This window comes from Atractosteus spatula, chromosome 2 (assembly GCF_055471065.1).
Source record: "Atractosteus spatula isolate fAtrSpa1 chromosome 2, fAtrSpa1.hap1, whole genome shotgun sequence".
NCBI lineage: Eukaryota > Metazoa > Chordata > Actinopteri > Semionotiformes > Lepisosteidae > Atractosteus > Atractosteus spatula.
The window spans coordinates 53,664,354-53,692,176 of record NC_142707.1 but is presented as its reverse complement, the minus strand read 5'-3'; the positions used below and the strand labels follow the sequence as shown (position 1 = coordinate 53,692,176).

Here is a 27,823-nt window from a genome sequence, read left to right as displayed (position 1 = left end):
AAGGGTAACAAAGGAAGGAGCTTTTCTTACCCATCATGGGTGACCCAAAGCTCTCTCTCCTGCTGCTCTTGATCACCTATGCCTTTGCACGTAAGTACCTGCACTTCTTTTACTCGGATTTTATTTAATTACCTGCTCTCCCTAATGGCTCTCATGTCACTTATCAGAAATACATCAATTACAATGTATTGTAATTTTCTGTACATTGTACATTTCTGTGTACTTCTAAACGCTTCTCACATCCCTGTACTTTGTGTTTAATCCATTTTAACTGAATTTAAGAAACATATCATTCTAAAATGTTTGCTGTAATCTAAACCTGATGTTATTTAAAACGGATTGTTTAAGAATATAACATTAGAATAAATGAATAAAATAGAGTGATACAATTATCACTTCTAAATGATATAATATTTTATATATAAATATAATTAGTATGGTATTTATTATTTAGAAATACACAGAATGGATGTTCAATAAATATTGTAATTGTGCTACTTGTTATTTATGTACTGTTGAAACAGAATACCAGTAGAATACAGTAGACTGACATGATTTTCATGATTAATGTAATATAAAGTTGTATTCGTATTCATACAATTAAAGATTAGGAGCTTTTAGACTGTTGAAATTATTACCATAATGCTGCATCTTCAAAAGTTATGAAAACTTTATTCGGGTATTTTATTTTATAGAACAAGATAATGAGAGTGCTGATGAACAAAGTCCAACCTGTTTGCGTAAGTAGTTTCAGTGACATACTTCATTTTCATTAAATTAAATATTACTGGATAAAACACAACAGGAATGCTGCTGTGAGAGACCTAGGAAACCTAATGCATCCAATCACATTTCAACCTGTATGCAAATTTGTCTGAAGACGTCTGAAAGAAAGCATTGGAATTGAGGACCATTAGAAGCGGATTTTGAAATGCTGGAGGAGATTTCAAGCATTTTGAAATGGAGTGTTTGAACTACAGATTCTTTTCTAGGTATATCACAACACAATGTTGTTGACTCAAGAAACTGGCAGAACTATCTGTCCATCAGCAAGGGTTCAAAGTTCTTGTGTACAAGTGATGATTTGGAACTAAAATTGTTTGCCTCAGGTTTATGAAACTTTGGACATACAGAACAATATGGCAATGACGCCCCCATGTGGATCTTTAGCTGTACAGTGACCTGATCTAGAGTATTTTTTATGTAGATGGCGTGACATAAAGGTTTTGGGAAAGTAAATGTTATTAAGCTTGTTTTCCATATCATACATTTGGAAACAATGCAAATAACATATAAAAGAAAATCACAAAATAAACTTGAATATGCTTGGATAAGCTCGAATGTGCAATTGTTGTATTGCTCCGACTATAGATATGATTCATTTGCCATATTGAAGCTGCTTATACCTGATTTATTTATCTGTATTTTTAAAAGTTTCAACAAGATTTAAGAACTTGAAGAAATATGTATACCGATACGAAGCAGAAAGTCAAAATGGAGTGACTGGCACAGCAAACCTCAGGAATGGACCAAGAATCACATGCATGGTAGGTCCATTACAGAGATTTTTAGTTATTATTTTCATATCACAATTATTTAATGATATTTAACTGCAAAATGAACTAGAAGCAAATAGAAGCAATACTATGTCTCTTGTAATTTTGTGTAGTACTTCAGGTTCTATAGATACATAATTGAAGTGATTTTAAATACTTTTAAATGTTTTTTTAGTTTGAAAAAAAATAAAATTGCCAATCAAAGGAGCAGCAACATTCCAGCTCTCCCTTCCTCCCACTGTTGTCAATCGAAACCTGTTTTAACCAATTAACTGATCCAACTTTAAAATTTAATTTTGCAAAGTTCAACAAGGTGTGCCTTGAAAGCCATGCTAAGCTAAACTCAATGTGGTCATTGTGATCAGCACAATCAGGCCTCAGCTGTCTGCAATGTGATTTGTCTTTGTCTCCCCATGTAGGTAGAGCTGGAAGTCCCAAGGACATGTAACTTCATCATGCGAACCACAGACTGCACCCTGAGTGAGGTGAAGCTCATTGATCCTCAGGGAAGGCTGGTGTACAGTCAGAGTCCCAGTGCCGCTGCCTTCAAGTCTGCTATGGAGAAGTAAGACTCAAAATCCTGTGCCACTGTATCCTTCATAAGTCCCATGAACACATGGAATCCAACTGGTCATATGACCAGTTGACGCCTTTCCAAGGAATATGTCTAAGAATATGCTGACTTTTTCCATGACTGAGTAAATACTTAAGATATGTACAGTAATTTAATACTGTTAAAAGAAGAAGGATATTTGCAAAAAAAGTACCAAGATGTGGATGAACGTAGTTATAAAGTAGTTATTTGGTAAATGAATGACGTTGGAATTCTATTCATGTTGTTGTAGAATGATAATGATTATAATAATGGCAAAGTTAATCCAATTCAAGCCACCTGGAGGTTTGTTCACAGTTATAGCAATATGGAAATAGGTATATTGGAATGAGTCAGGTTTAAACTTTCATTGTGTTAACACTCCTCATTCCAACTTTCCAGAAACATCCTGATGTTCCAAATTGAGCATGGAACAAAGGTCACTCTCTTCCCAAAGAGTGAAGAGCCCACCAATATTTTGAATATCAAGAGAGGAATCATTTCAGCCCTCATGGCCCCAGCAGATAACGAGCAGCAGAATGAGAACATGGTAAGCAAAGCTTTGGCTAACAGCATCACTTCTGCAGTGGCTTTGATTTTAGCAGTGCTTCATGGCTGTGCAAACTGTTATCCGGGGCTTTTTGGTTAATGTGATTTTAATTTGAGCATTTTGCTTAATGTAGCTGTCACATCTCATTTTTAATGTCTTCCCAGTTTCAGAAGGGTAATCTGTTTTTATTATCAGGCAACTTATAAGAACATAAGAGCAGTTATAAACAAGAGGGGGCCATTTAACACATCTATCCCACTTGAGCATTTTGTTATTGAGGATATGCTCAGTATCGATCATATCAGAAAACAACAAATGGGTCATCTCCTCTTACCAAACATTGTCCATTTGATGTTTCTGACTTCACTATCTGGGTTTCTGGTATTGAATTGTGTAGAATGCTGGTTAAAAATTGTACCGACAGATACAGATACAAACTACAGGTTTGCATTTGTCAAATAGCATTGCACTAATACCAAACTCTGTTATGCATTCCACAAGCAAAAACTATAAATAGTAATACTAAATATAAAAATTTACTTTGACTCCTTTTCAGCAAAGTACAAGAAAAGGCAGCACACTATAATAATAGATTCAATGGTGGGTGTTGTAAAAACATTTTATGAAGTATGTGTGCTGTGCTGTTTAGCAAGTAAATAATAATAAGACAATTGAAGATAGATACAGTAGTTGGCTCAGCTCATCTTGATTGGTATGATTATTAGTAAATATTGGAATAACAATATATGAATATTAGATCTTTCTTACATTTGCTCTTCTATGTTTATGTGTATTTTGTTTCAGCAAACCTTGCATGGTCAATGCAGAAGTGTGGTGACTGCCAACTCAGCCACAGATGTGACTGTCACCAGAGACCTTAGTGAATGTGACCGCTTTCACCCCAAACATGACTATACAAGCCCACTAGCTCTTATCTCTGGAATGGTAAAGCATATGACCTTGAGTCAGAATTCTTGTGCCACATTTCTTTGTATGTTTGTAAACCACTTAATGTATGTTACTTATTGATTTCATTATAAAAATTATTTTATGATAAACTAATTGACTGTACTTTCCATGCAAAGAAAAACACCAACTAGCAACTGTAAGATGCTGTATGTATGAATGTACAATATACGTACACATTTAACGTAATTTGAAAACAAGACAAATAACTGTGAAGTGTACATTTATATGGATTCTGTTTCTGTTTAAGGATCCAATAACCTATTCTTTTTTAGATCAGGTAAATAAAATCTGTATTTAAAGGCTGTAACGGTGCTTTGTGAGAAGTTGAACCAGAGTGTGGGTTGAACTGTATGATCACAGGTTCAAGCCTGGTTAATTAGCCAGATGTAACCAGGATTGTCCAACTGATCGTACGTACGATTTCCTGCATACAGCAGAGCATATGGTGAAATCTGTCATCCGGGTCTCTCTTGGCTCTTAGCAACAGTGACCCCTCCAGCTGTCTTCTCCAATCGGTTCTAAGCTTCTGGTAATGCGCTGTGCTGCCCATGATGTGTTAAAGGACCAATGGCTCAAAGTTGAGCCTGCATTTCCTCATTCTCCCCAGGGATATGTGATTAGCTTTTCATAGGCCATTCCAAATTGGGTGGGTTTTTACAAAAATATTTGACTTTTCCAATCTTAAATAAAAAAAGGCATGAAAATGGTATCCAACTGGCATTTATAGCTGGTCATCAGACATAAAACTAGAACCATAAAACTGAGGCTAATCTGTTAATTACATTTTTTCTTTTTTTGTTTGCAGCATATACCCCTCTCAAATCTGATCAGCAGTAGCCAGACGTGCAATTACCAATTTGATCCTAAAAGAAAACATGTGACTGGAGCTACCTGTATTGAGAAATACATCTTTTTACCATTCTCTTACAAGTAAGTTAAGTGCTAGAAACAAACAGAAAGGATGCTTTCAACAGAGATTACATCTTTGAAATGCTGGTTGCTCTATTCTTGTTCTAAGTTTCTCCAATATTTCTGTCTTCAAAAACAGAAATGAACATGGAATCTCATCACATGTGAAGCAAACGTTGACTCTGAAAGATTCAACCAAGATCAACAACAGAATCTTTGAGCCTTCTGATAGTAAGGATTAAATAATTATTTATACCCCCATTCAATGGTTCTTTCTTGTTTTTTTTTATGAAAAGGGACCTTATTCCTTAGGGTAATCAAAAAGATTATAATAATGTTTTCTAAATTGTTTATTATTCATTCATAAAATATAGTATAAAATAAAAGCAGGCAAGTTATCTATGGAGAAAGACAATTAGAAAAAGGACTGAAAAAATTTTAATTCATTGTAAAATGATCAAGAAATTTAAAGAGTCAACATAATTAGCAGATGATAGTTTTACCTTACATTTTTGCTGTGAGGGAGCCTGTCTAATTTACTCTTTCCCTACAAACTAGTACAGAGATACATTTTTATTAGATTAGTTTAATTTTTAAAATATTGTTAATTTTTTTGCTTTGCCCCACATCCCCTAAGAAAGTGAAAATAAAGGTTTTAAATATAAAATAGGTCTGGAAGAGCAGCAGGGTTGAGTCGGACACTGACTAAGCTGGATGTCCCTGTATCTAGGCAATGCCAGTCCTCGAAGTCTTTTCATGGAGCACTCTGATGACAAATCCCCTGTGCAGAGCAAGGACGCTGTCCTCACAGCCCTCAGAGACCTGAGTAACCTTCCCAAGACACAGCAACGCCAGCAGAGAGCTAGTCTCTTCCAGAAGCTTGTCACTGAACTGAGAGCTTTAAAAAATGAGACCCTGGGTGCAATGGTGAAGGAAATGGGAGAGATATCAAGGTAAACTATGTAACCCTACTCATAAAACTATTGAGTCAAAAAAGCTGCTGAGGTTTTTGGTGGAGAAATGACAAGGCAGGAATTTCATGAAATTAAGAATTGAGTCACTTACTGTAGGTTTTATCGATGTCATGATAATCGTGGTTTGGTCTTAAATTAAATTAAATTCATGTATGTACTGTATGCTCAATTTAATTTTATTTAATTTATTCTGCAAAATTGTAAATTTCCCAACACATGCAGTATCGGCATATTGGCAACATACATATTGGCATATGTAAAATGTGCTTAATTAAACATGTTGTTCTCTTATTTTGATGTAAATTTAAAAAAGATGTTTAAAACCATGTTTTTTTTTTTTTAATTTAATTTGTTAGTGTGAAGCCTGCATTGAACAGATTACAAGTAGAAGGTCATTTTTTCACCTTGTCTCATTTTTCTTTCTAAAGTAATGTTAAAATTGAGATGGAGAAGAAATGTTAAAAATAATGACTATTCATGGGTTGCGCAGTGGCCATTGGCATAGTCATTAGAACTGAAGCCTCGCAATGGGCCATGAAGCCCTGGGTGTGGAGATTGTATGTGATCCCAGTGATCAGTGGTTTCCTCCCACAGTCCAAAGACATTCTGGAAGGTTAATTGGCTTCTGGGAAAACTGGCCCTGGTGTGAGTGTGTGTGTTGTTTCTGTGTGTGGCCTGTGATGCACTGGTGTCCCGTCCAGCGTGTGTCCTGACTTGCTCCCATCGCTTTCCTGGAGAGGCCCCATTTCTCTCAGGACCCTGCATTGGATAAAGTGCTAAGAAAATGGATGGATGGTTATTGATATGCTTATGTTTCCAGCATGATCACAATGCAAGCCCTGCCTCAGTGTGGAACCCCAGAGTGCGCCAGCGCCATGCTCCAGGTTTTGAGGACATCCGATTCCTCAGCTTTCGCAGTGGACGCAGCCGTTTATGCCCTGGGGCTGCTGCCTTCTCCCTGCAGCAAGCGTGTCCGAGAAATCCTCAGCATGGCTCAACACAGGCAGAGCAGGGCCACGCTCTATGGTCTCAGCAGCAGTGTCAAAAAGTGAGTCATGGTCCTGCTACATCCATACCACAAAGTTATTTGCCATTTAATAACTGGTGCTGTATTCAAACAAGCATCTTATAATTTAAGTCATGTCTCTTGGCTTATTGCCCCTTTTATTTGCTGGGCGCAAAGCCAACTATGTAAAAGTTAGATGCAGCTGTACTAAGCTATAGCAAAAATATGTTAGTTTAAACAAAAGAACAACCTTTTATTTCTTCACCATACATAAGAAGTGCCTACAATAAAGCAAAAATGTAATAAATATACAGCTTAGAAAATGCCTAATATCAGGGTATGAATTACAGAGCAGTGTCTTAAAGCTCTCTTTGTCAGTCTAATTTTAAAATTGTTTTCAATCTTTCTATGAATTCCAATAATTGTTAAGGTTCTTTGTAGTTATTTATATGAGTATGTGCCACCAAATGTCACTGCTTGCAGCTTGTGACAACAATAATAAAACTTATGGGAAGAATGAGTGCATTATTGTTACGATAAGCATTTTGAACAGTATAGGTACACACTGAATTTCACATGCCATTTACTGTATGTAAAGACTTACAGTATTTTAAATGTATTTACTCTTTCTAGGTTTTATCAGAATGAAGGCAAAGTAACACCTGAAGTGACAGAAGTGGCGGAATTCATGGCTTTCATGCTCGGCAGTGATTGCTCAGGCGATGAGGACCAAACCTACCTGACTCTGCGGGTGTGTATCCACTTGTTGTTGTACAGTACGTCACTGCACTGGCTCTACTGCCTGTTTGTCATGTTGGCTTCATTTGCAGGAAGAGTGAAAGTTAAGTTTAAAACTAAATTGCATTTTGGGTGAGGGAATATCGAGAATGGTTGTTATTATATGTGAATTGTCATAATGTTGTGTTGTGTTTTAAATAAAAGGTTTTATTTAAAATCCTTCAAAACAAAAGGAATTTCTAATGTCTTAAATAAAGGATTTCGGCAATGTGCTGGACTTTAATGTTGGATGTGAGCCGTGTACTGGAAAATAAAACGTTGTTTCGCTTTACAAAAACAAGGACACAACAAGTCAGAAAATAAACCATAGAACTGACTGCTGGGTCTATGTCTGCTTTAAAAACATGCAAAGCTGAATTTAACTTAAATTCTTGTTTGCTTCCAGGCCATTGGGAACATGGGAGGTGCAATGGAAGCAGCAAGCCCTAAACTGAAATCCACTATTCTCAAGTGTGTTAAACAAAAGTCCACCTCGCCTGCTGTTCAGCAGGCAGCTATCCAGGCTTTCAGGCAAATGGCCATTACTGATGAGGTAAAAGCCTATACCTTTGTCTTGTGCTTCCTTGGTTATTGAATATACTCCAGTGAATGTACCCGTCACTAAAACTAAAAGTGTTTTAGAGATCTTCCTTATTAAAGAAATCATACAACTGAAGAAAAGAACAGGTAATCAGTACATGCACATTTTTTACTTAGTATTAGTGTTAGTATTTCCCATCCATGCATCTTAAAGTTGATTAACAATTTAAAAAAAATGAGCAAATAAACAAAGCAAATAAAAAAAAACATTTCAGGAATTTTATTTTGATGAAATGGGATGAATAGACTCATTTGCAACCATTCTTAAGTGCTTTTGGTTATCTTTCAGGTGCGCAGCATTCTTCTTCAGACACTGCAGGATATGAGTGGGTCTGTTCAGAAGCGAGTGGCTGCCTACCTGATGCTCATGAGAAACCCTTCTCCCTCCGACCTCAACAAACTGACCCGTATGCTGGTAAAGGAGAAGAATGAGCAAGTCAGGAGCTTCATTGCCTCCCACATCACCAACATTCTGGATTCCAAGGAGCCCTCTGTCCAGGGGTAAGCTCACTCCACCTCACAAGCCAAAAAACAAGATGATACAAGGCAATCCTGCATCTCCCACTAAACTTTTTTACAGACATTTAAGTTTAATGTACTGTAGTTTCACTGACTTTGCTTTACCAAGACTTGGTGTCAATTGGCACTAGAATGTATACAGCACATGTAAGGAAGAGACTATTGTAGACTACCCCAGGAAAGGATTAATGTTTATTATAAATCCCATGAAATCACAATTCCAGAGACTTTTTATGTCTCTAAACAGTTTAAGTATTTTATATGCACTCACTAATAGATATTCAACCACTCTAGGTTTTCATATTCATACTTATTGTTGCCATCATCAATGTAAAATGCAAACTAGATTTTGCATGTACAGAACAACACTAAAATACTGACCTGACAAAGAATATTTTCTCCAAGCAGTTACCTTTATCCATCTCTAAAGCCCTCTTTGTCCTTTGAGGTGAAATTATTACATAGTAAAACACCAACAAATTTACAGACTGTTCACTTAAAATTGTATGCTTATACTGTATCTAAAGCCAATTTCCTTTTTTACAACAGACTAAGGGAAAAAATAATAGCTCTCAAAAGCTTTGAAGTACCAGTTGTCGAGGGCTCAAGGAAATTGTCTCGCAACTATAAGATTTCCTCATCTATGCCATTACAAGAGGAACCTCTCGAAGCCAGTATGCAAGGAAACATGATTTTTGATCCAAGTGGCTACATGCCCAGGGAAGTCATGCTGGAGACCACACTTAAAGCCTTTGGATACAACATTGACATGTTCGAGGTACGAGAGATACTTTTGAATATGCCTGCTTTTCTTAAGCGAAGCACGGTAAAAGCACTGTAGCACAAACCAATTTATATTACTCTTCAGGTTTAAATATCCTCTTTGGATTCAATTTTCAAGCACCTTATTTTAATTCTCTCTTTCCACGCAAAGGTTGGCCTTGAGGGAAATGGATTTGAACCAACCATTGATGCCCTATTTGGAGAGAAGGGGTTTTTTCCAGACAGTGCAATGAAGGCAATGTACTGGGCAGAAAACAAGATGCCTGACAAAGTCAATGAAGTTCTTAAGAACTGGGTTGCACCTCTGAAGAGCGAAAGAGTAAAGAGAGAGGTACTGTATAAGACAAATTCGTCCTCTGATATCCAGATACCCAGCATTTAATGTTTAATTTTCCAAATTTTACCTTAATTCTATTTTAATATCTCACAGATCCCAGTGGACATTGTGAAGGAAGTGAGTCGCAACTTTAACAGGCTGATGAAGGATTTGAAATCTCAGAAGTCCCCCGAGGCAATGGCGTACTTGAGGATCATGGGAACTGAACTTGGACACATAAAAGCTAGTGACCTGAAATACGTTGTACAGATGGCTGAGACGCTTGCAACATCCATTTCAACAGTCCCTTCAAAGGTACTGTGTAGTTTAATTCTAATCATAAAATAGATTCTTGGGAGCTACCACATACTGTAGGGAGAATGTTGTCTGAGATAAATGGGATCTGCATATCAGTACACCTACCTAGCATATTTAAGGTTACATGCATGAACGTTTCTTCATTGCAGGGATTTATTACATCAAAAATATTTTTATTTATTTTGCGTGTTTAGTTATACATACTGTAATAATGCGTGATATGTTAACTTGTAGTCAAAATTATTTTTTGACTAATGATAGAAATGTAATGAATAATTGTTTAAACAAATTTCAAAATTGTAAATTTTACATATGCAAAATGAGAAATGAAACCAATAACATTTGATGTTTTTAATTCATCTCAGTATATAAATTAATACTTAGTTCTCTGTACTTTTCATATTTCATTTTAAACTGATTAGCAGTATGAAACAACAAATATCTAATTAGCTTTCTATGAACCTGATGCATTAACAGAGTATTTGTGTCTTTTCGTTTTAGATTGCCAAATCTCTGCTATCTGGCACAGACAATGAGATTTTTGCTCATTACATTTTCATGGACAATGAATTCTCCCTCCCTACATCTACTGGCTTTCCACTGAAATTCTCATTGTCTGGAGTTTTTGCTCCTGGTGCTAAGGGTGGTCTGAAAATGACACCGGAAATGGTAAATACAAATATGCAGGCTGGGTCTGTTCTATCAACAGATATTGATCTCTTATATCCAAAGGCAGTAACCATTGTGATCAAAAGCTATTCTTTATTTTAAAATGATACTGTCTTGTGAATATGAATTTATGTTCAGTGTTTTACAAAACCTTTGCTCTTTTGTTTTATAGTATGTACATCAGCATTTTACATCGTACATAGGCTAATAAAGTGATCTTATTTTGCACAAATACATTCCTGGTTACATATCAGTAAACCTAAGGATAAATTAATAACAATACAGCTGATACCCCTGATGTAAAGGAATAGGAGACAAAAGACTTTAAGTGTGTGTAGAGCTGATGGGGATATTTCCGAAGTCATTTCTCACAATAATGGTTTTTCACCCACAGAAAGAACTGAGCTTCATGCCATCGGTGGGAGTAGAGTTTGTGACACACATGGGCGTTCATATCCCAGAGTTCACCACAGCCGGTGTGGAGATGCACACCAATATCTACCATGAAAGTGCATTTAATGCCAAACTGACCATGAAAGGAAACCAGGTCAAATTATCCATTCCAGCACCTCAGGGGCCCACCCAGCTCTTCAGTATCAGGTAGGCTTCACATATCACCAACATTAACTAAGTCTGCTTTTGTTAAAATAAACTTCAGGGCATTGTAATGGAATTTAACCTATGTTTATGTTTACTTATTGATCATTCCCTCTTTTTTAATTACAGCAACAAACTTCTGTCCGTGTCCTCCACTCAGACTGAGATTGTGCCTCCTCTGGTGGAAAGCAGAACTGACTCTGTAACATGCAGGCCCCTTCTCACTGGTCTGCAGTATTGCACCACTGTTCGGTACTCCAATGCCAGCTCCACAGACTCAGCTCCATACTATCCACTAACCGGAGAAACAAGGTTCGTGGAAACTTGAGATGTCATACAGTGGCGAGTTCTCATGCTGAATACTTTACACCTGTCATGTACATGTTATAGATTGGTGTAGTTACAGTATTTACAAAGATCTATGATAATAACATGTGGGAATTAAAACCTTCTAAAAAAATCTGAGATTGAAAAAATCTGCTTTTGTGCTGCTTATCAAAAAATCACTGACTCATGGCTTGCAAATGCGTCATTCCAAGGGAATGAAACCCCGAAATGACCGTGAACATTTTTGTAGGTTTGCTCTGGAGGTTCAGCCCACAGGAGAAGTCACAGAATACTCTGCAACAGTTGGCTATGAGGTCGCAAGAGAAGGACGTCAAAAAATTGACACTGTTAAAATAATTCTTCAAGCAGAAGGTACGTGTCTCTGTGAAAGCGGAAAAACTATTTGTTTTTTCTGTTCAACAGTACTGATCTGGTACCTTACATACAGAGCCACAGAGGCATAATTATAATGGATGAGTTCAAAGTTTTTTTCTTCCATTATACTGTACTTTTAGTGGAGCTCAAATGAGGCTAAAAAGATTGAAGAACACTGCCTTAGCTCATATTACTGTATATAATGCTCTGAGTGTAAACATTTTAAAATGTACCTTATGTCTTCTTTGGACCAAGGATCTCAAACTTCAGAAGCCTCAGTTACTCTGAAGTACAACAGAAACAAGATGACCATGAGCAGTGACCTCCAAATACCAGATTATGATATTGAAACCGGGATTAAGCTCGGAGTCAACACAGAAGCCATGGTTAAGGGAAAGAAGACGTATGTTCTCACTGTCGATGTCACAAACAAGAAAGTCCCAGAGCTGTCACTAGTTGGCCATGCAAGGTAATATTTTCTGTACAGCATGTCATCTATATTGTTAAGCCATTCTTAACGCTGTCAATGGCATCTCCCCCTACACTTCAGTAGCATAGCTCAAACAGGGAGTTGAATCCTGTTCTCTGTTGTTGCCTGTGTGTTCCACCCCAAAGCATACATTTGTGTGTGTGTGATAGGGGGAACTGTTGGCATTGATATTTGTTTTTTTGCAGACTTGAGGGAATGAAGGATGGCCTGCTTCAGGGCCAGCTGACGATCCCTTCGCTCAAAATTGATGCTATTACGACTGCCACCATTAAGAGCAGCGGTGGACTGACCGTGCAGCTTGACTCATCTATCAAGATCCCAGAGTCTTCCTCCGTGCAAAGAGCCACCTTCAGATATGGTACTCCTCACGTACCTTGTTGTGACATTGCTGTAAAAATATACTGAGAAGTATTGAAATGCAATAAATGCTATTGGTTCCTATAATTTATTGTGTTTTAATTCCTTTCATTAAATTATAGTGTATAATTATAGTGTGTATGTACTGTATAGAAAATATGAATTTATAAATAATTTAAAATTTGATCTCCTTAACCTTCCTCGCAAAGAGTTCACCATTCTTCTTTTAAATGTATTCTGTTTTACAGAGTGTTAATCTTTTTTGATAGAAAAATGTGAAGTTTGGATGTGGCTGATAGTTGTCATTTACTGTAAGCACCTTTCTCCCTGTCCTAGATGATAACAAAGTGGAGATTGAACTGAAGTCAGATGTGAACTCAGAGGTTACAAAGTTTCTCCCTGACCCTGAACAGTACCAGAAGTACCTGCAGAAGTATGTTGATGACATCCTGGAACAAAAAGTGGCTAAGACTGACATGAAGCTTCGTCACATCGTTTCCAAGTCAATTGAGGTTAGACAACAATGCATCCTTTCTGGTTAAAGATGTGTAGGGTAGAGGTGGAAAAGGTGGTAAAATCAGGATACATTACTTCAACCGTCAGTACCTTAAATTTGGGTTTGAAGTTTGATACAACCATACTAAAAGTTCATTACTCTCTGTTAACCATATCCCAATATGAAAAACAGTTCATTCTCAATAACGCAGTCTGGAAATGTAAGAAATCGTTCTTCATGCCTCATTCAGGTTCAGTTTGATATTCAATGCTATTTCCCTTTGGAAGTTCAAGCCCTCTAAACAGACATTTAAATCTCATTTGCTGAAACCTGAGAAACCACAACACAGTGTTTCTCTATACCGTGAAAAAAGGTGGACAAAAGGATTTGATTTAACTTCATAAAAGAAATAGTATGTACATATTCTTAGCATTTGTCAATGCCATATAGGAAATAAGCTTTGAAATGATTTTATGTGCTTCTGAGGGGTTATAGTTTTACAAAATTCAAGTATTTCTATGACTGTTGGTCACTTACATTTAAGGTTAACAGAATGTTAATACGACATGAAAGAATTACTATGCTTCAACAAATTTTGTTTCTTTTTGAAAATATAATTTGCAAACGATCCCTTTTTAACAGGCAGGAAACATCTGGTTGGATAAAATGGCAAAGGATTTTCCCTACATTGAAAAGCTTGGGATCAAGAGAAATATTCCAGAAATCACCCTTTTCTCTTTCCCGGAGAAACTCTACATGAAATCGTAAGTTGGACTGAGTCTACAAATGTAATTTAGAATTTTTTTATATGAAAAAAACAAGGACATTAATAAAATACTTTTTTTGTTATGGGTTGATAAAATGTGGTTTTTTTTCAGTCACCATTCTTATTACAGAGACAGAGTTTAAGAAAGGCAGAACCATATTTTGTTGGCATACAAGAATTATAATATAATTTCTCCATTTTGGTGTAAAAATACAGTCTATTTTTATTTATGTTTATATCTTGCTTAAATATATAAAATTCCTTGGGATAAACCCATTCCATTAAGCTTCATTTAAGTTTAGGATTCCCTAACCAGCAGTGACAATTGGCAGAGGGCTGCCTAGGGTAATTTGGGATTAATCATTCAGTTTTCTCCCAGCTGTGTCACTGTGTGTGACACAGTGCCCCTGGAGACCTTTTGGGAAATTGCAGCCTTGGGCTGCTTATATAAGACAAGAAGCTTGAAGGTGGGCAGGTTGGCGGACTCTGCCTATACTTCCGCACTTTCCCTTAAATGTGAAGTCTGGGGCTCAGTGTCATCAGCTGCAACATACAAAACATGTAATAGACGATTGGGTGTAACAAAACTAATTAGCAATCTAAATTTATTTTTTTTAAATCACCTTTAAAATTTTATAAAGTTGATTGTATGTGAATTAAAATTGTGTATTAAGAAAGGTAATTCTGTTGATAACTAACATGCATTAAAACCTTAGGCATGGGGTCTTGCTGTTTGTCATTAGGAACTACACCACTGGCTTTTATGTGCAGTGTATATATTGCACATTTTATAGTGCTTCAGATAGATGGACAGCAGCATAACAAAAATGCCAACAAAAGACTTCTTTAAGAGCCTGTACTAAAGGACCATCATTAGTGTTAACATTAGTGCAGCATTTTTTTAGATGCTTTTAGATGTTAAAGCAATATAGTTTCTGATCCATTTTCTATGGTCTGAATTTATCTGATGCACAAAGCCTAAGTAGCCAAACAAATTTAATTTTCACTTGCACCACAAGTGCAGTGGTAATGGATATAACACCACTGTAAGACATGACTATTATGTGGTTAACTATGACTATATCTTAAGAAATGCGGTTGCACATCACAAATACTTTTCTTAAGTATATCTGATTTAGTGATAGTGTATGTTTGATACAGTACACTTACTGTATATGGGTTAATTTTTACAAAATAGCAATAAATTGTTCTGTTTTTTCTCCCCACAGTGACAGCTTGTTCAGATACCAGTTCAACAAAGATAAGTTTACCATCAATGTTCCACTGCCATTTGGAGGAAAAACTTCTGAGGATTTGAATTTTCCCACAACTATGTATTCTCCTCCACTAGTTCTGCCAAAATTAGGAATCAATATTCCTACCAGGGAGTTCAACATTCCTTCTTTCAGCATTCCCCAAACATATGAGCTCAGTGTGCCCCTTCTTGGAGTTGCTGAACTATCTACTAGGGTCCAGAGCAACCTCTATAACTGGACAGCTTCCGTAAGTGGTGGAAATCAGACAACAGACACTCATAACTTCATTGCAAAGTATCAAGTCATGGCTGAGTGCCCAGTTGAACTCCTTTCTTACAAAATAGAAGGTAAAGGTATTATTTTATGTTCTCTGCATTTTATTCTGTAATATTATGTAAAATATGTTTCTATTTATATTTGTATCCGTTGTGAATGTGAAACCAGTTATAAAATGGTCATTTCTTATTTTATACACCTTGCTTCAGCAGCTGTTTACTTTACAACAATTTAATAATAAGATTCCTTAATAATTTAATATATATATAGATACTGTATATTCCTTTAGGGTTGTTTTCATCATGATTTAAATCAGTGATGCGGTTGATGAAGCTCTGCTGAATACTGTACATCTTAACATACTTCCAGTGATGTTCAAGTAGTAGCAGTATGCTATTGCTGAAAAGAATTCTAATTTCATTTTGAAAAACTAAGAAAAAAACTGAAATCCGCCTTATTTGTATATTTTCCATCTTTATGATTTTGATTTTAGATTCACACTTTATTGAAGACAAGGATTTGAAGCATAATAGTCATTTTTTTCTGATTTTAAGACAATGTTTTGTTTGTTGTTTTGTTTTTGCACAGGCACTGGACTGATCCATGTGAATGCTGATGAAATGTTTAGATGTACAGTCAAAGGATCCTTGCAGCACAAACTCCTTGATGCAAGTTTCAGTTGGTCTGAAGCTGGTACTTTAAATGAGAATCTTAATGCTAGAGCCATGTACACCTTTGATGCCTCCAGCATTCTGGGAATTAAATCATCTTTGATCTACTCATCGGAACTTACTGGTACATTTGACGAATTTAAAACTGATGCAATTGTGAATGGATCAATCAGACTGGGACCACTATACAGCAATGCATGGTACACTGTAACATATGTTATCAATCCAAAGAACTATGAAGCAAGTGGAGAATCCTGGCTGAAGCTGGATACGTCCTTCCTTCAGGCCCAGAACAGAATAAAAGGATCCTATGCCAATGAAGTGCTTTCTATCACATCCAACACGAATGCACACAATGATGCTCTTAAACACATCGGCGAACTAAGCTATAAGGATGGCAACCTCTTGCTAAAGTCAGACGCAGCTGCAAGGTATCTCAGCAAAACACTGCGCAACACAATGGAACTTGCCATTTCCAGTCAGGCAGCAACAGTCAGAGTGGAATCCCAAGCTGAATATTATAGAAACAGAGTCTATGCTCTTGTTTCTGGTTCTCTGAATGGCCGGGGCCTTGAAATCAATACCGATGGCAGCATCAATGTCGAGGCAGGCCGTGGATCTCACAAGGCAACCCTGAGCATCACCCAGGACGGCTTGTCTACAAGTGGCACAACAACACTTCAGTGCAGCCCATTGACATTTGAGAACAACTTCAATGGTGGTATTGGCCGATCTGGTGCTTCCCTTACTCTTAGTGCAAAGGGAGACATTTTGCAAGAAAGAGTGGAGCTTAATGTGGATAGCAAACTTGGATTGTCTGAAGCGTACTTAAACACCATATACAAAATCAATATTATGAATGTGAATGCAGTGAACAGAATGAACCTCAAAATCAACAATAAAGGCCTGGACTTTTCAAATAATATGATAGGATCATATGAGAAAATGAAGACAGAACAAATGCACACACTGAGAATCACTCTATGGACTCTTGCCTTCCGTTCTAAAACCGACAACTTTATTTGTCCTGAAAATTCCTACAAACATGACATTAAGTTTGAAATGGAGCCTTTCACTGTTTCCTTGGACCTGAGCAATAATCTTAAGTTGCTAGGTGCTGATATTAACAATGTAGGTCAACTCAAAGTTAAACCTTACCAGATGAAGCTATCGGGAAGCATAAGAGGTGTGATGGGGAATGAGGAACTCAGACACACCTATGAAATCAGTTATGCAGATTTGACGGGTATTGCTAAATACCACACCATTGGCAATATTAAGGAAGCAAAGATAACCCATCATGCTGACATTGAAGTTGCTGGGCTTTCTGCTAAGTTTAACAGTGAAGCCAGCTTAAAATCAAAATCCCTTCAATTTGAAAGCTCAATTCGCTCTCTAGCCATGCCTTTTACTCTCTCTGTTGATTCCCTTGTTAATGCTAATGGAGAACTTGACTTCTATGGGAAACACAGTGGCCAGCTCTTCAGTAAATTCCTAATGAAAGCGGAGCCCCTAGCCTTTGCATATTCACATGATTACAGAGGATCAACCACTCATCAGCTGGACAGCAAAACACCTGTTGAAACGCTTCTTGAAAACAAGCTGGTTGGTCTACTGACCCCATCTGGACAATCTGGAAACTGGAAGCTCAAAACAAAGCTCAACGAGAATGTATACAACCATGATATGCAAGCTTACAACAATGCTGAGATGATTGGTGTTGAACTTTCAGGTCAGGTGCTCACAGACTATTTTAGGAAACTAACTGACTCTTCTAGACTGTCTCGAGATGTTTCTAACCAGGTAGAAGAGTTCAGTATTTCAGGCTTTCTCAAATATGACAAAAACAAGGATATGCATATCATTCAGCTACCTTTTGTAGAAAGCCTACCTGCATTAATTGAACAAATAAAAGACACCCTAGTAGTTACGCTTGAGTCCTTGCAAAATGTTCTTAGAAGTCTTAATATAAATGACTTCATTCGCAAACACAAGGCACGTTTAGATAAATTGCCACAACAAGTGAATGACTACATGAAGACAATGGATTTGGAAAACAAGGTGGCTGAAGCCAAAAGGAAGGTGGTTGCGTTCACAAAGGAGTATACTGTTAGTCTGGAAGACCTGGAAGGAGCCCTTGACAGACTCAGAGAACTCAATGAAAAAGCTCTAGTTGAACTGCAAAAGCAATTTAACAGTATTCTGAGTAATCTGAAAAATGCTTATGAAAAGGCTAATGTGGAAGAATTCATTGCAGATGTGCTGAGGTATATTTTAAATGAATTGGAAGCAATTGACAAGAAGTATGAAATCACCAAAACTGCTTTAAAGACAGTTAGCGGAATGGAAGAAATCATTCAGAAGTATGATCTGAAGAAACTAAAGGAAAGTGGTGCAGCCTGGTTGCAGGACCTAGATTCTAGATATGAAATAAAAGCACAAATCCAAAAGCAGTTAAATGACCTTAAAAGCCAAATTCAGAGCTTTGATCTCCAGAAGTTTGGTGATACCCTCACAGATAAAATTAAGTCGATAAATATTCAAGAATCCCTGAACAAACTAAAAGCTAATATCCCTACTGAAGAAATTGCAAAAGCTTTAGATGCCATCAGAGACTTGATCCTAAATTGGATAGAGGACTATGAAATAACAGAAAAGATAAACAGTGCCTATGCAACACTGAAAGAGTTACTTGTAAAGTATGAAGTTGACAAGAAGGTGTACGTTCTGATGGATCAAGCAGTGCTACTGACTAAGCGGTATAAAATTAAAGAAACCGTACAATCAGCTGTAAATACTCTTAAAAGCATTGATGTTACAGCCTACACAGATAAAGCACTACAAAAGCTGGATGACACAATTGGACAACTGAAAGAACTCGATTATAAGGAAGTGATTAACCAGCTGAATCAGTACATTGACTTTCTTCTACAAAAACTGAAGTCATTTAACTACAATGAATTTGTTGATGATGCCAATAAAAAAATCAGTGAAATGACAAAGTACATAAATGATCAGATTCAAACATTTGAGATACCACAGAAAATTGAGGCTTTGCAGCAATATATAAGGGGAATCCAAGGTGCTGCTGTATCTTATTTAGAACAATTAAGAGACACAAAAGTTGCAGAGGTTCTAAAGTGGATTCAAGACTTGGTTGATTCCACAGCCTTGTCTGAATTTAAAAAACGGGTTCAGGACAACCTGATGGACCTGAAACAAAGGATCAGCACAATGGACATTAAAAAGGAAATCCAACTCTATTTGCAGAGGGCAAGTGACTTCTACATTAACATGGTCAAATACATCACAGATCAATGGAGCAAAGTTTACCAAGAGATCAACAATCTAGCAGTACAATATGATGCTAAAGAAATTGTGGACACATTAAATGAAGCCCTGGAAAATGGATATGTTTTTCCTGAATATAGGATTGGTACAATCAGAATCCCATCATTTGAACTAAGTCTGCGAGCACTGAGGAAGGCAGAGTTTGAAACGCCTGAATTTACAGTTCCTCTAACAAATCTGGAAGTCCCATCAGTAAAAATCAACCTGAAAAAACTGCAAGAAATTCGCATACCAACCCGGTTTACAACTCCAGAGATTACCATCCTCAATGAATTCACCATTCCATCCATAACCATTGACTTCAACGAAATCAAGCGAGGAATTATTTCAGTAGTAGACCGAATTCGAAATTTTGAAATCCAGCTCCCAGATCCTGACATCTATTTCAGGGATTTGAAAATTGCCTATCTCTCTGATCTACCTGATCTAACATTCCCAGAGATAACACTTTCTGAAATTAGATTCCCTGAATTTAGTATTCCAAAGCTTAATTTGGAAAACTTTGAAATGTCTATGCTTCAGATTCCAGAATATAAATTGCCACGCATACCTCATGAAGTCAGTGTCCCCACGTTTGGCAAGCTCTCTGGTGAGTTTAAAATAAAATCTCCCTTCTACAACCTGGTAACAACTGCTGAATTTCAGAATGCTACAAGCAACCAGAAAAATCCTCAATTCACAGCATCTGTTATCTCCCAGGCTACATCTACAGTAGAATATCTTGCTTATACTTTGGATATCACTGCACGTCTCTCATCTCAAAGAATGAGGACTCTACAATTAAGTGAGATTGTTAAGATAAACCACAATGCTTTCTCCCTTAACCATCAAGGTGATTTAATATTCTCTGGCTCCTCGGTACAGGGAACAAGTAAGACTACTGCAAAAGCCAGCACAGAAATTTACACTGCTGAACTCGTTAATAACATACGTGTCTCCTTAGAGAGTGGAGTTTCAGCAACTATGGACACTACATACAATCACAACATGAATATCCCTGCAGCTGATATTTCAAGTCAGGCAACTGTGGCACAAAATGTTAACACTCGTCTGGAATCTGGAACTGTTTCAGTAACAGTCAGAAATACAGGAAGTGCAAAGTGGTCCATTCAAGATTACGTTGATGATGGCACTCACAAAAGCGACCTTCAGTTCAGCATCAATGTCAACACTGCTAAACTAACCTTTACAGCTGAAACAAATAGCAAAGCCTTGAAGATGAAACAAAATATTGAAGCTGAATCTGTCATCTTCAGCCATGCGACTTTAGACATTCGCGCTGAAACAGAAACGCCCTTCATCAAAAGCAGTGTTCTGCTTGTGAATGGAAAAGCTCATGTATCAGACATGAAAATAGAACTGGTGGCTACCCATGACAGTGATCTCACTGGCAGAATCAGTGGAACAATAGCTAATTCCATAAATTTTTTGGCCCATCCATTTGAAATCGTCCTGAACTCCAAAAACAAAGGGAATATGAAGATAAGTTTCCCACTGAAACTTACTGGAAAGATTGAACTCTTGAATGGCTATGCACTGACTCTAAATTCTGGAGTTCAGCAGGTGAGTTGGCAGGCTGGAGCCCGGTTCAACCAATATAAGTATTCCCACAATTTCACACTGGGAAACAACGAGAATGACATTGGAGTTTACGCAACAATGAATGGTGAAGCCAATCTGGACTTTTTAAATGTCCCTATTACAACCCCTGAAATTCCTGTACCATACACCTCAATTAAAATTCCTTCAGTAAAGGAAATGTCTTTGTGGGAAAAAAGTGGCCTTAAGAAACTCTTGCGGACAACTCGACAGTCATTTGACTTGAATTTTAAGGTTCAGTATCAAAAAAACCCAGACATGCATGCCTTTTCTATTGACCTGGAGCCAATATACAAAACTATAAATGATAATATCAAATTACTTAATCAGAACTTTGAATATGGAAGAGATAATGCAGTCATTCTTCTCACAAACTCCTACAACAAAGCCAAAGAGCAATATGACAAATTTAAAATCGATACTTCAATCAACAAGCTACCAAGAACATTCAGGATTCCTGGATATACTGTGCCAATATTGAATATAGAGGTCTCTCCATTCACAGCAGAATTACCTGCATTTAGTTTTGTTATACCCAAAGAAGTCAGTACGCCTAGCTTTAGAGTACCAATGGTCGGTTTCTCAGTTCCAACATATACTCTAGTGCTTCCCTCATTGGAGTTGCCAGTTCTTCACGTGCCATCTACACTCCGCAAGCTCACTCTTCCTAAGTTCAAATTGCCCAGCATGCAAAATAACATCCTGATTCCTGCTATGGGCAACATAACCTATGATTTTTCACTGAAATCTACTGTGATCACTCTCAATGCAAATGCAGGGCTATACAATCAAACTGACATAGTAGCCCGGTTTGGTGCTTCTTCGACTTCAGTATTCGAAGTTCTTAAATTCAAGTTTGATGGGACAACAAGCCTGACAAGAAAGAGAGGTTTGAAACTGGCTACTGCCTTATCTTTAGAACATGTGAACATTGAGGGATCTCATGACAGCACTGTGAGCCTCACAAAGAAGAGCATGGAGGCCTCTGTGACAACAAATGCCAAAGTCAGCTTACCAGTTCTTAATATGGAATTTAGTCAGGAGCTACTTGGAAACAGCAAGTCTAAACCCAATGTAGCCTCAAATATCAAACTGAAGTATAATTTCAATCTTCCCCTTATTGAGACAACTGGAAAGGGAACTGTTGAACAAAACATTGCTCTTGAAGGACTCACATCATACTTCTCTATGGAAACATCAACCAAAGGAAAGATTGATGGAACTACAGTGAAAAATCACAAGTTTTCTGGAACCATCAGTAATGAAGCAAATGTCTATCTCAATGCCAATGGACTTCGGTCAACCATGAAAACTGATGCAAATTCAAAGGTAGATGCCAAACGAATCAGGGTGTGGAATTTTGAACTAAATGAGAACTCAGCTCTGGAGGCATCTCCACGCCGTGTTTATGCAATGTTTAACTACACCAGCAACAATGAGGCCGTCACCAAGTCATTCAACACTAAGGGGAGACAAACAGCCAAAGCGACACTGGACTTGGTTCCATCAATGTTGACAGCTGACCTTCAGATTGATGTGTCACAGCCAAGCAGTCTTTCTGAACAAGCAAGCATCTTTGAATCTCTAGCACTCAGTATCAGCTCTGAGAAGCAGCAGTTTACCTGGAGTGGAAAAAGGCAGATATCCTCAAATATCCTTACTAATGATCTGCTTTTGTCAAACGATGAGCCTGAGGTGCGCTTAGATATAAGTGGATCTTTGCAAGGACATGTGTCTTTCCTGAAGCAGGTGATACTACCAGTGTATGATAAGAGCTTATGGGATGTTCTGAAGTTTGATGTAACAACAAATGAAGAAAATCTGCAGTTCCTGAACGCTTCCACTTCCATTGTATACACCAAGAACAAAGATGGATATTTTTTCCCCTTGCCTGTACAAGCGCTAACTGATGGTGTTATAATCAACATTCCAGAAATAACATTAGCAGTACCTGAATGGGTTAAGAATCTTCCACAAAAAATTCAAGAAATTGACATTCCAATTGAGAATTTCAACATTCCTGACAAAGTTTCCATCCCTTCTGTTATCAATACACCAGCTTTTAACGTTCCCTTGACAACTCTGCGGGTACCATCATATACCATTGACTTCAAAAAGATTGAAATTCCCAAAAGGATCCGCACACTTTCGTTTGACCTGACACTGCCCCATTTGCCAAACGTGAAGTTCCCAAAACTCAACATTGGAACAGACTATCTTAATAAGGTGAAATCCAAACTTCCTCACTTTTCAGTTAAAGTTCCTGAATTTGATATCACTATCTCATCCTTCACTCTTCCAAAAACCTTCACAGTTGGCACAAATACCATCCACCTGGATAGTATTGTGAATAAGATTTCCAACTTTGATCTGCCAACCATCACAATTCCAGAGCAAAAAATTGAGATTCCAGAACTGTCACTCAGTCTTCCTGCTGGAGTTTTCATTCCATATTTTGGTGCCCTTTCTGCTACCGTTAAAGTTGCATCACCAATTTACAATGTATCATGGACCACAAGCCTGGAAAACAAGTCCCCTTCCTTGGTGTCATCAGTCCGTTCCTCTTGCAGTTCAACACTGGTGTTCCTGGAGTACGACTTAGAAGGTAAAGCACTACTTGAAAATGATCCATAGATAAATAGAATAAATAGATCAATAATCTTTTGATTTGCTTTTGCTTCTTTATTTTTCAATGTTTCTGTGATAAATATACAGAACTAATCCATTTTATTATTTTTTATTCTTTTTTAGAAACATATTTAGAAAAATATTTATTTTATTATGTGCATTAAGTTTGAATTGTTTTTTTAATGTTGTTGTCATGATTTTGATAGTGTGGTAAATAAAAGTAAAAATCTTTATTTCAAGAATGTTAGCATTTATGATTCAGTAAGTGTTGATCCATTACAGGGAGTGCAACAGCAACTTACCAAGATGGAGCTTTAAGCCTGAATGGAAAATCCAGCTTCTCACACAGTGACCTCAGCATTGATATGAAACATGAGTACACCCAGAATCAAAGGTAGTGTGTTTTAACTGAAGTTCTTTTTAATATTTACTGTGATTAACATTTTCATTAACAGATGTTAGGTCTATAGATAAGTACTAGCTGTTAAAGTGGATCCAGTCTTATGGATGTTCATTTTACCTGTTGTAGCTTGTTTTACATTTTCTTTTCAGTCTTTTGTGTCTCCTGGAGAAATGAATACACAGTTGATAAGGCTTTCAGTTGAACTTTTAGTGTCTAAAATATGGGTCAGGAGCCACAACCATGCCAGTTCAATGTAATAAAAACAGTCTTCATTATAAAGTCCCTGATGAGAGTCTGAAACTAAAGTATATTTTAAACAACTGAAAACCTTCCAACAGAAGTTTTATATAATCAATGTTTCCCATACAACATACTGTACATACTGTATAATCAACTGTTCATGTTGCTTATGATACAAAACAAGTACCACCGATGGTGTGTATTTTTGGTAGCAGGGTTTCAATTTCTGTTACTTGCTGTAGATAAGGATTCTTAAGTTTCCTTCAGTTCATATGCACAACCTATTTTTAGGTCACAGGAACATAGGCTCCTTCCCTCTCCCTCTCTCAGTCTATATATTATTATAGATACAGTATGATTATGATCCTCTATAATGTAGCTGGATAAACAGATACCCTCTGGTGGACAGCCTAAGAAATTGCTTATAATAAGCAACAAATGAAAAACACTATTACGTGTATGAATTGTATTCTGTTCTTTGTGTTTTTCAGAATGAAAAGAGAAGCTTCTCCAGATGGAAGGTACAGTACATATTTTAATTAGAACACAAAAACAGAATTATAAATTCTTGACTTTAGTCCTTGGTATGCAGCAAAAATAAATTCTTGCTATTATCAGATTTACGTTTGAAGAAAAGAATGAATTAAGTCACAAATTCAATTTTCCATATGCTGTAACATGTGACCATTGTCATAGGGTCCTTCATTAATGAGCTCGCTGGCTTGTCTTTCAAGATAAACAGAGAAAAAGAGAAACATCAGAGAAGTTTCAAAGTGTCAGAAAAAATACTTTTGAGAGGAAATACAATCAACCTTCTAATTTTTATTTTTTTACTAAATTTTTTATCTTACTTTTAATGTTGAGATATAACATTTGTGTATTTTCCTCTTCACTGCTTTTATTTTCAAACCACTTGTCTTGATTTTCAGGGGAACCCATCATACACTAAATGTTGACATCACCAGTCCAGCATTTGCAGATGTTAGCTTACGTTACACAGGGCGTAATGATGAAATCACTGCTTCCGTTTCTTCAACATCTGCTGGTTTCCTTGGGCTTCTTTTGGAAAAGAAAAGCCCAGAACTATTGCATGGAAGGCTGTATAGCCGATACCCAGTAAGTGACATTTTTGACATTCAAGTTGTTACTTGTTGGATAACTTCAATGTGTCTGTTTAATTTTAATTGCAATGTACACAAGGATTTAAAAAATGAACCTTAGGATTTATCTAGCTACTTTACTCACAACTATAAATAGCTAATAGGTGTAAATAAAGATAAGCCTGCCAAAAGATATATATTTTGGTAAAATGTATATTTACATTCAGATACAATGTACTGTATATACACAGAGAAGATAAAAACATAGATTTGTTGTATTGGAATATTGGTACTAATTGCCTCTAATTTCAATTTCACAGTCCTCTCCTGAAAAAGATGTAAACATTCTGGATACTGAAGTGTCCCTGCGTAATCATGAAATGCTTCACTTTCAAGCCACCTGGAATGGGAATATTCTTTACGACATGCTGACTGGACTGAGGGAAAAGGTGCCCAAAATGATGTCTGCTGTGTACAAGTGCATTGACAAATACCACCGTAATCTCTTTGGAGTCGAAATCAGTGTGTGTGCACAGAATCTGAGGAAAGCAGTTTCAAATGCCATTGAAACATCCTATAGAGAGCTTCCCAAGACATTTGAACAAATTGGGGATGAGACCAAGAAGTTATATAAAAGGGCAGCTGACAGCCTGGGTAGTGCAGATCTCCAGGACTTGAGCAGCAAGTTCTATGACAGTACAAAAGACGTATTGAGACAATATCAAAAGAAGGTTAAAGAACTGCTTGACGCTGCCATCAAATTCTTAAAGGAGACTAAATTTCAGTTGCCTGGATTCGAAGAGCGATTTACAGGCCATGAGCTCTACCTTCAAGCCACTCAGTCTGTCATCTATATGATTGACCAGATAATTCAACAAGTAGATGACTTCATGGAAAGATATATAAGTGCTTTGGTAAACTACATCAAAAGTATTGAATTCAAGGTGCCCGGTACTGACCAAACTGTATCTGGAAAGGAAGTATTGAAAAAAATTAAAAATGAATTAAGAACAATCCAGAATAAAGCAATAGAAACTGTGAAGAGCCTTCAGAAGGTAAGCCTTGAGAAGATACTTCAGGAATTGCGAGATTTTCTCCAGACTTGCTCCCAGAAAGTTGAAGAAATTATCAGCACTTTGAAATCCCAGAATTTTGAAGAAATCAGAACCAAGATTGGGGAGATTTACTCTGATGTCATGAATTCACCCACTACAGAGAAAATCAAAGATGACTTAATATACATTTTAAAGAGTGCAGTACATGTATATAGATTGTCAGAGGATATGCTCAATATAATTCTGAAACACCTGGAGAAAGCCAGTCTTTATGTGAAGTCCCTCCGAGAAGAGTATCTGGATGCTAACATGGTTGGATGGACTGTCAGGTACTATGAAATTGAAGAGAAGATAATTGACCTAATCAAGAGGTTTTTTGTATATGTGAAAGAGGTGAAAGAAATAATTGACACAAAGGGATCTGAGTATTTTAACTATGTTGATGATCTGGTTTTCAATGTAGAAGGGAAAGGCCAGGAGATGGTGTCATACCTGGTAAATAGAGCTCAAGATCAAATGCGTGAATTGTCTACCAGTGCCAAAAGAGCTGCCAATGAATACAAAGATCTTGCCAAAGTCCAAATCCAGAATGCTTTTGACAAAATGTCTCTTGACAACCTGTCATCTGAAATTAAAAAAATCATAGATTTTGTGATTCAAAGGTATTTTTCAATTTACAACGACATTTTAAACCTTCTTCAGGAGCTTTCCAGGAACATGCGACCTTACATGCAAGTCAGTGATTCGGAGCTTAATGTCAATGTACCTCTTCCATTCCTCTGGGAATCCTTTGACGAATTACCAAAGCGCAGGGATCAGTGAGCACATTAAACACAACCATCTACATGGGGAAAGCTGCTCAATGAAATTGATGGTCTGATTCAGAACAAGAAGGACATTTGTTATAAACTCATAAATCCTTGTATTTAAATGTGTTATACAAACTGCATCATGTAAAAGCTGTTTTATCTTCATTCTTTTTTGTAAATTAAATGTTGTAATTTTTTAGGTTATTTCAGGTTTGCTAAAAGTTCAAATAAATAGCAATTCTTTATTAAATCTTTGTTCCCTTTATGTCTTCCCTACTTATTATGAAGTGATCTTAAACTCAATAATGGGCAATAATAAAGAAAATATTCACAGCGATGAGATTATATGTTTTTGACCACTATACCAATAACTACACATGCTATTAAGTTAAATATAGAGCACCACACACTAGTATTTCACAAGGTGAATGTAATGTAATTGAATCCATAGCAAAAAGCAAGAATTTGGGCATAATGTCACTTTCCTAA

General features: G+C 36.9%; 1 protein-coding gene across 1 annotated transcript; it reads left to right on the top strand.

The window, feature by feature from the left end:
- apoba (apolipoprotein Ba) lies at positions 1-27,599 on the top strand. Its single transcript, XM_088909688.1, has 30 exons — positions 1-90; positions 696-740; positions 1,435-1,551; positions 1,980-2,121; positions 2,551-2,698; positions 3,503-3,643; positions 4,473-4,597; positions 4,716-4,807; positions 5,307-5,529; positions 6,371-6,598; positions 7,190-7,307; positions 7,740-7,886; positions 8,223-8,434; positions 9,002-9,230; positions 9,387-9,566; positions 9,666-9,866; positions 10,371-10,538; positions 10,933-11,138; positions 11,265-11,447; positions 11,713-11,834; positions 12,093-12,306; positions 12,513-12,685; positions 13,021-13,196; positions 13,823-13,944; positions 15,176-15,549; positions 16,067-23,704; positions 24,010-24,121; positions 24,862-24,891; positions 25,300-25,486; positions 25,791-27,599. Exons 1-30 carry the CDS (start codon positions 36-38, stop codon positions 27,345-27,347), a joined length of 13,665 nt encoding a protein of 4,554 aa, XP_088765814.1. The 5' UTR covers positions 1-35; the 3' UTR covers positions 27,348-27,599.
- The last annotated feature ends 224 nt before the right edge of the window (positions 27,600-27,823 follow it).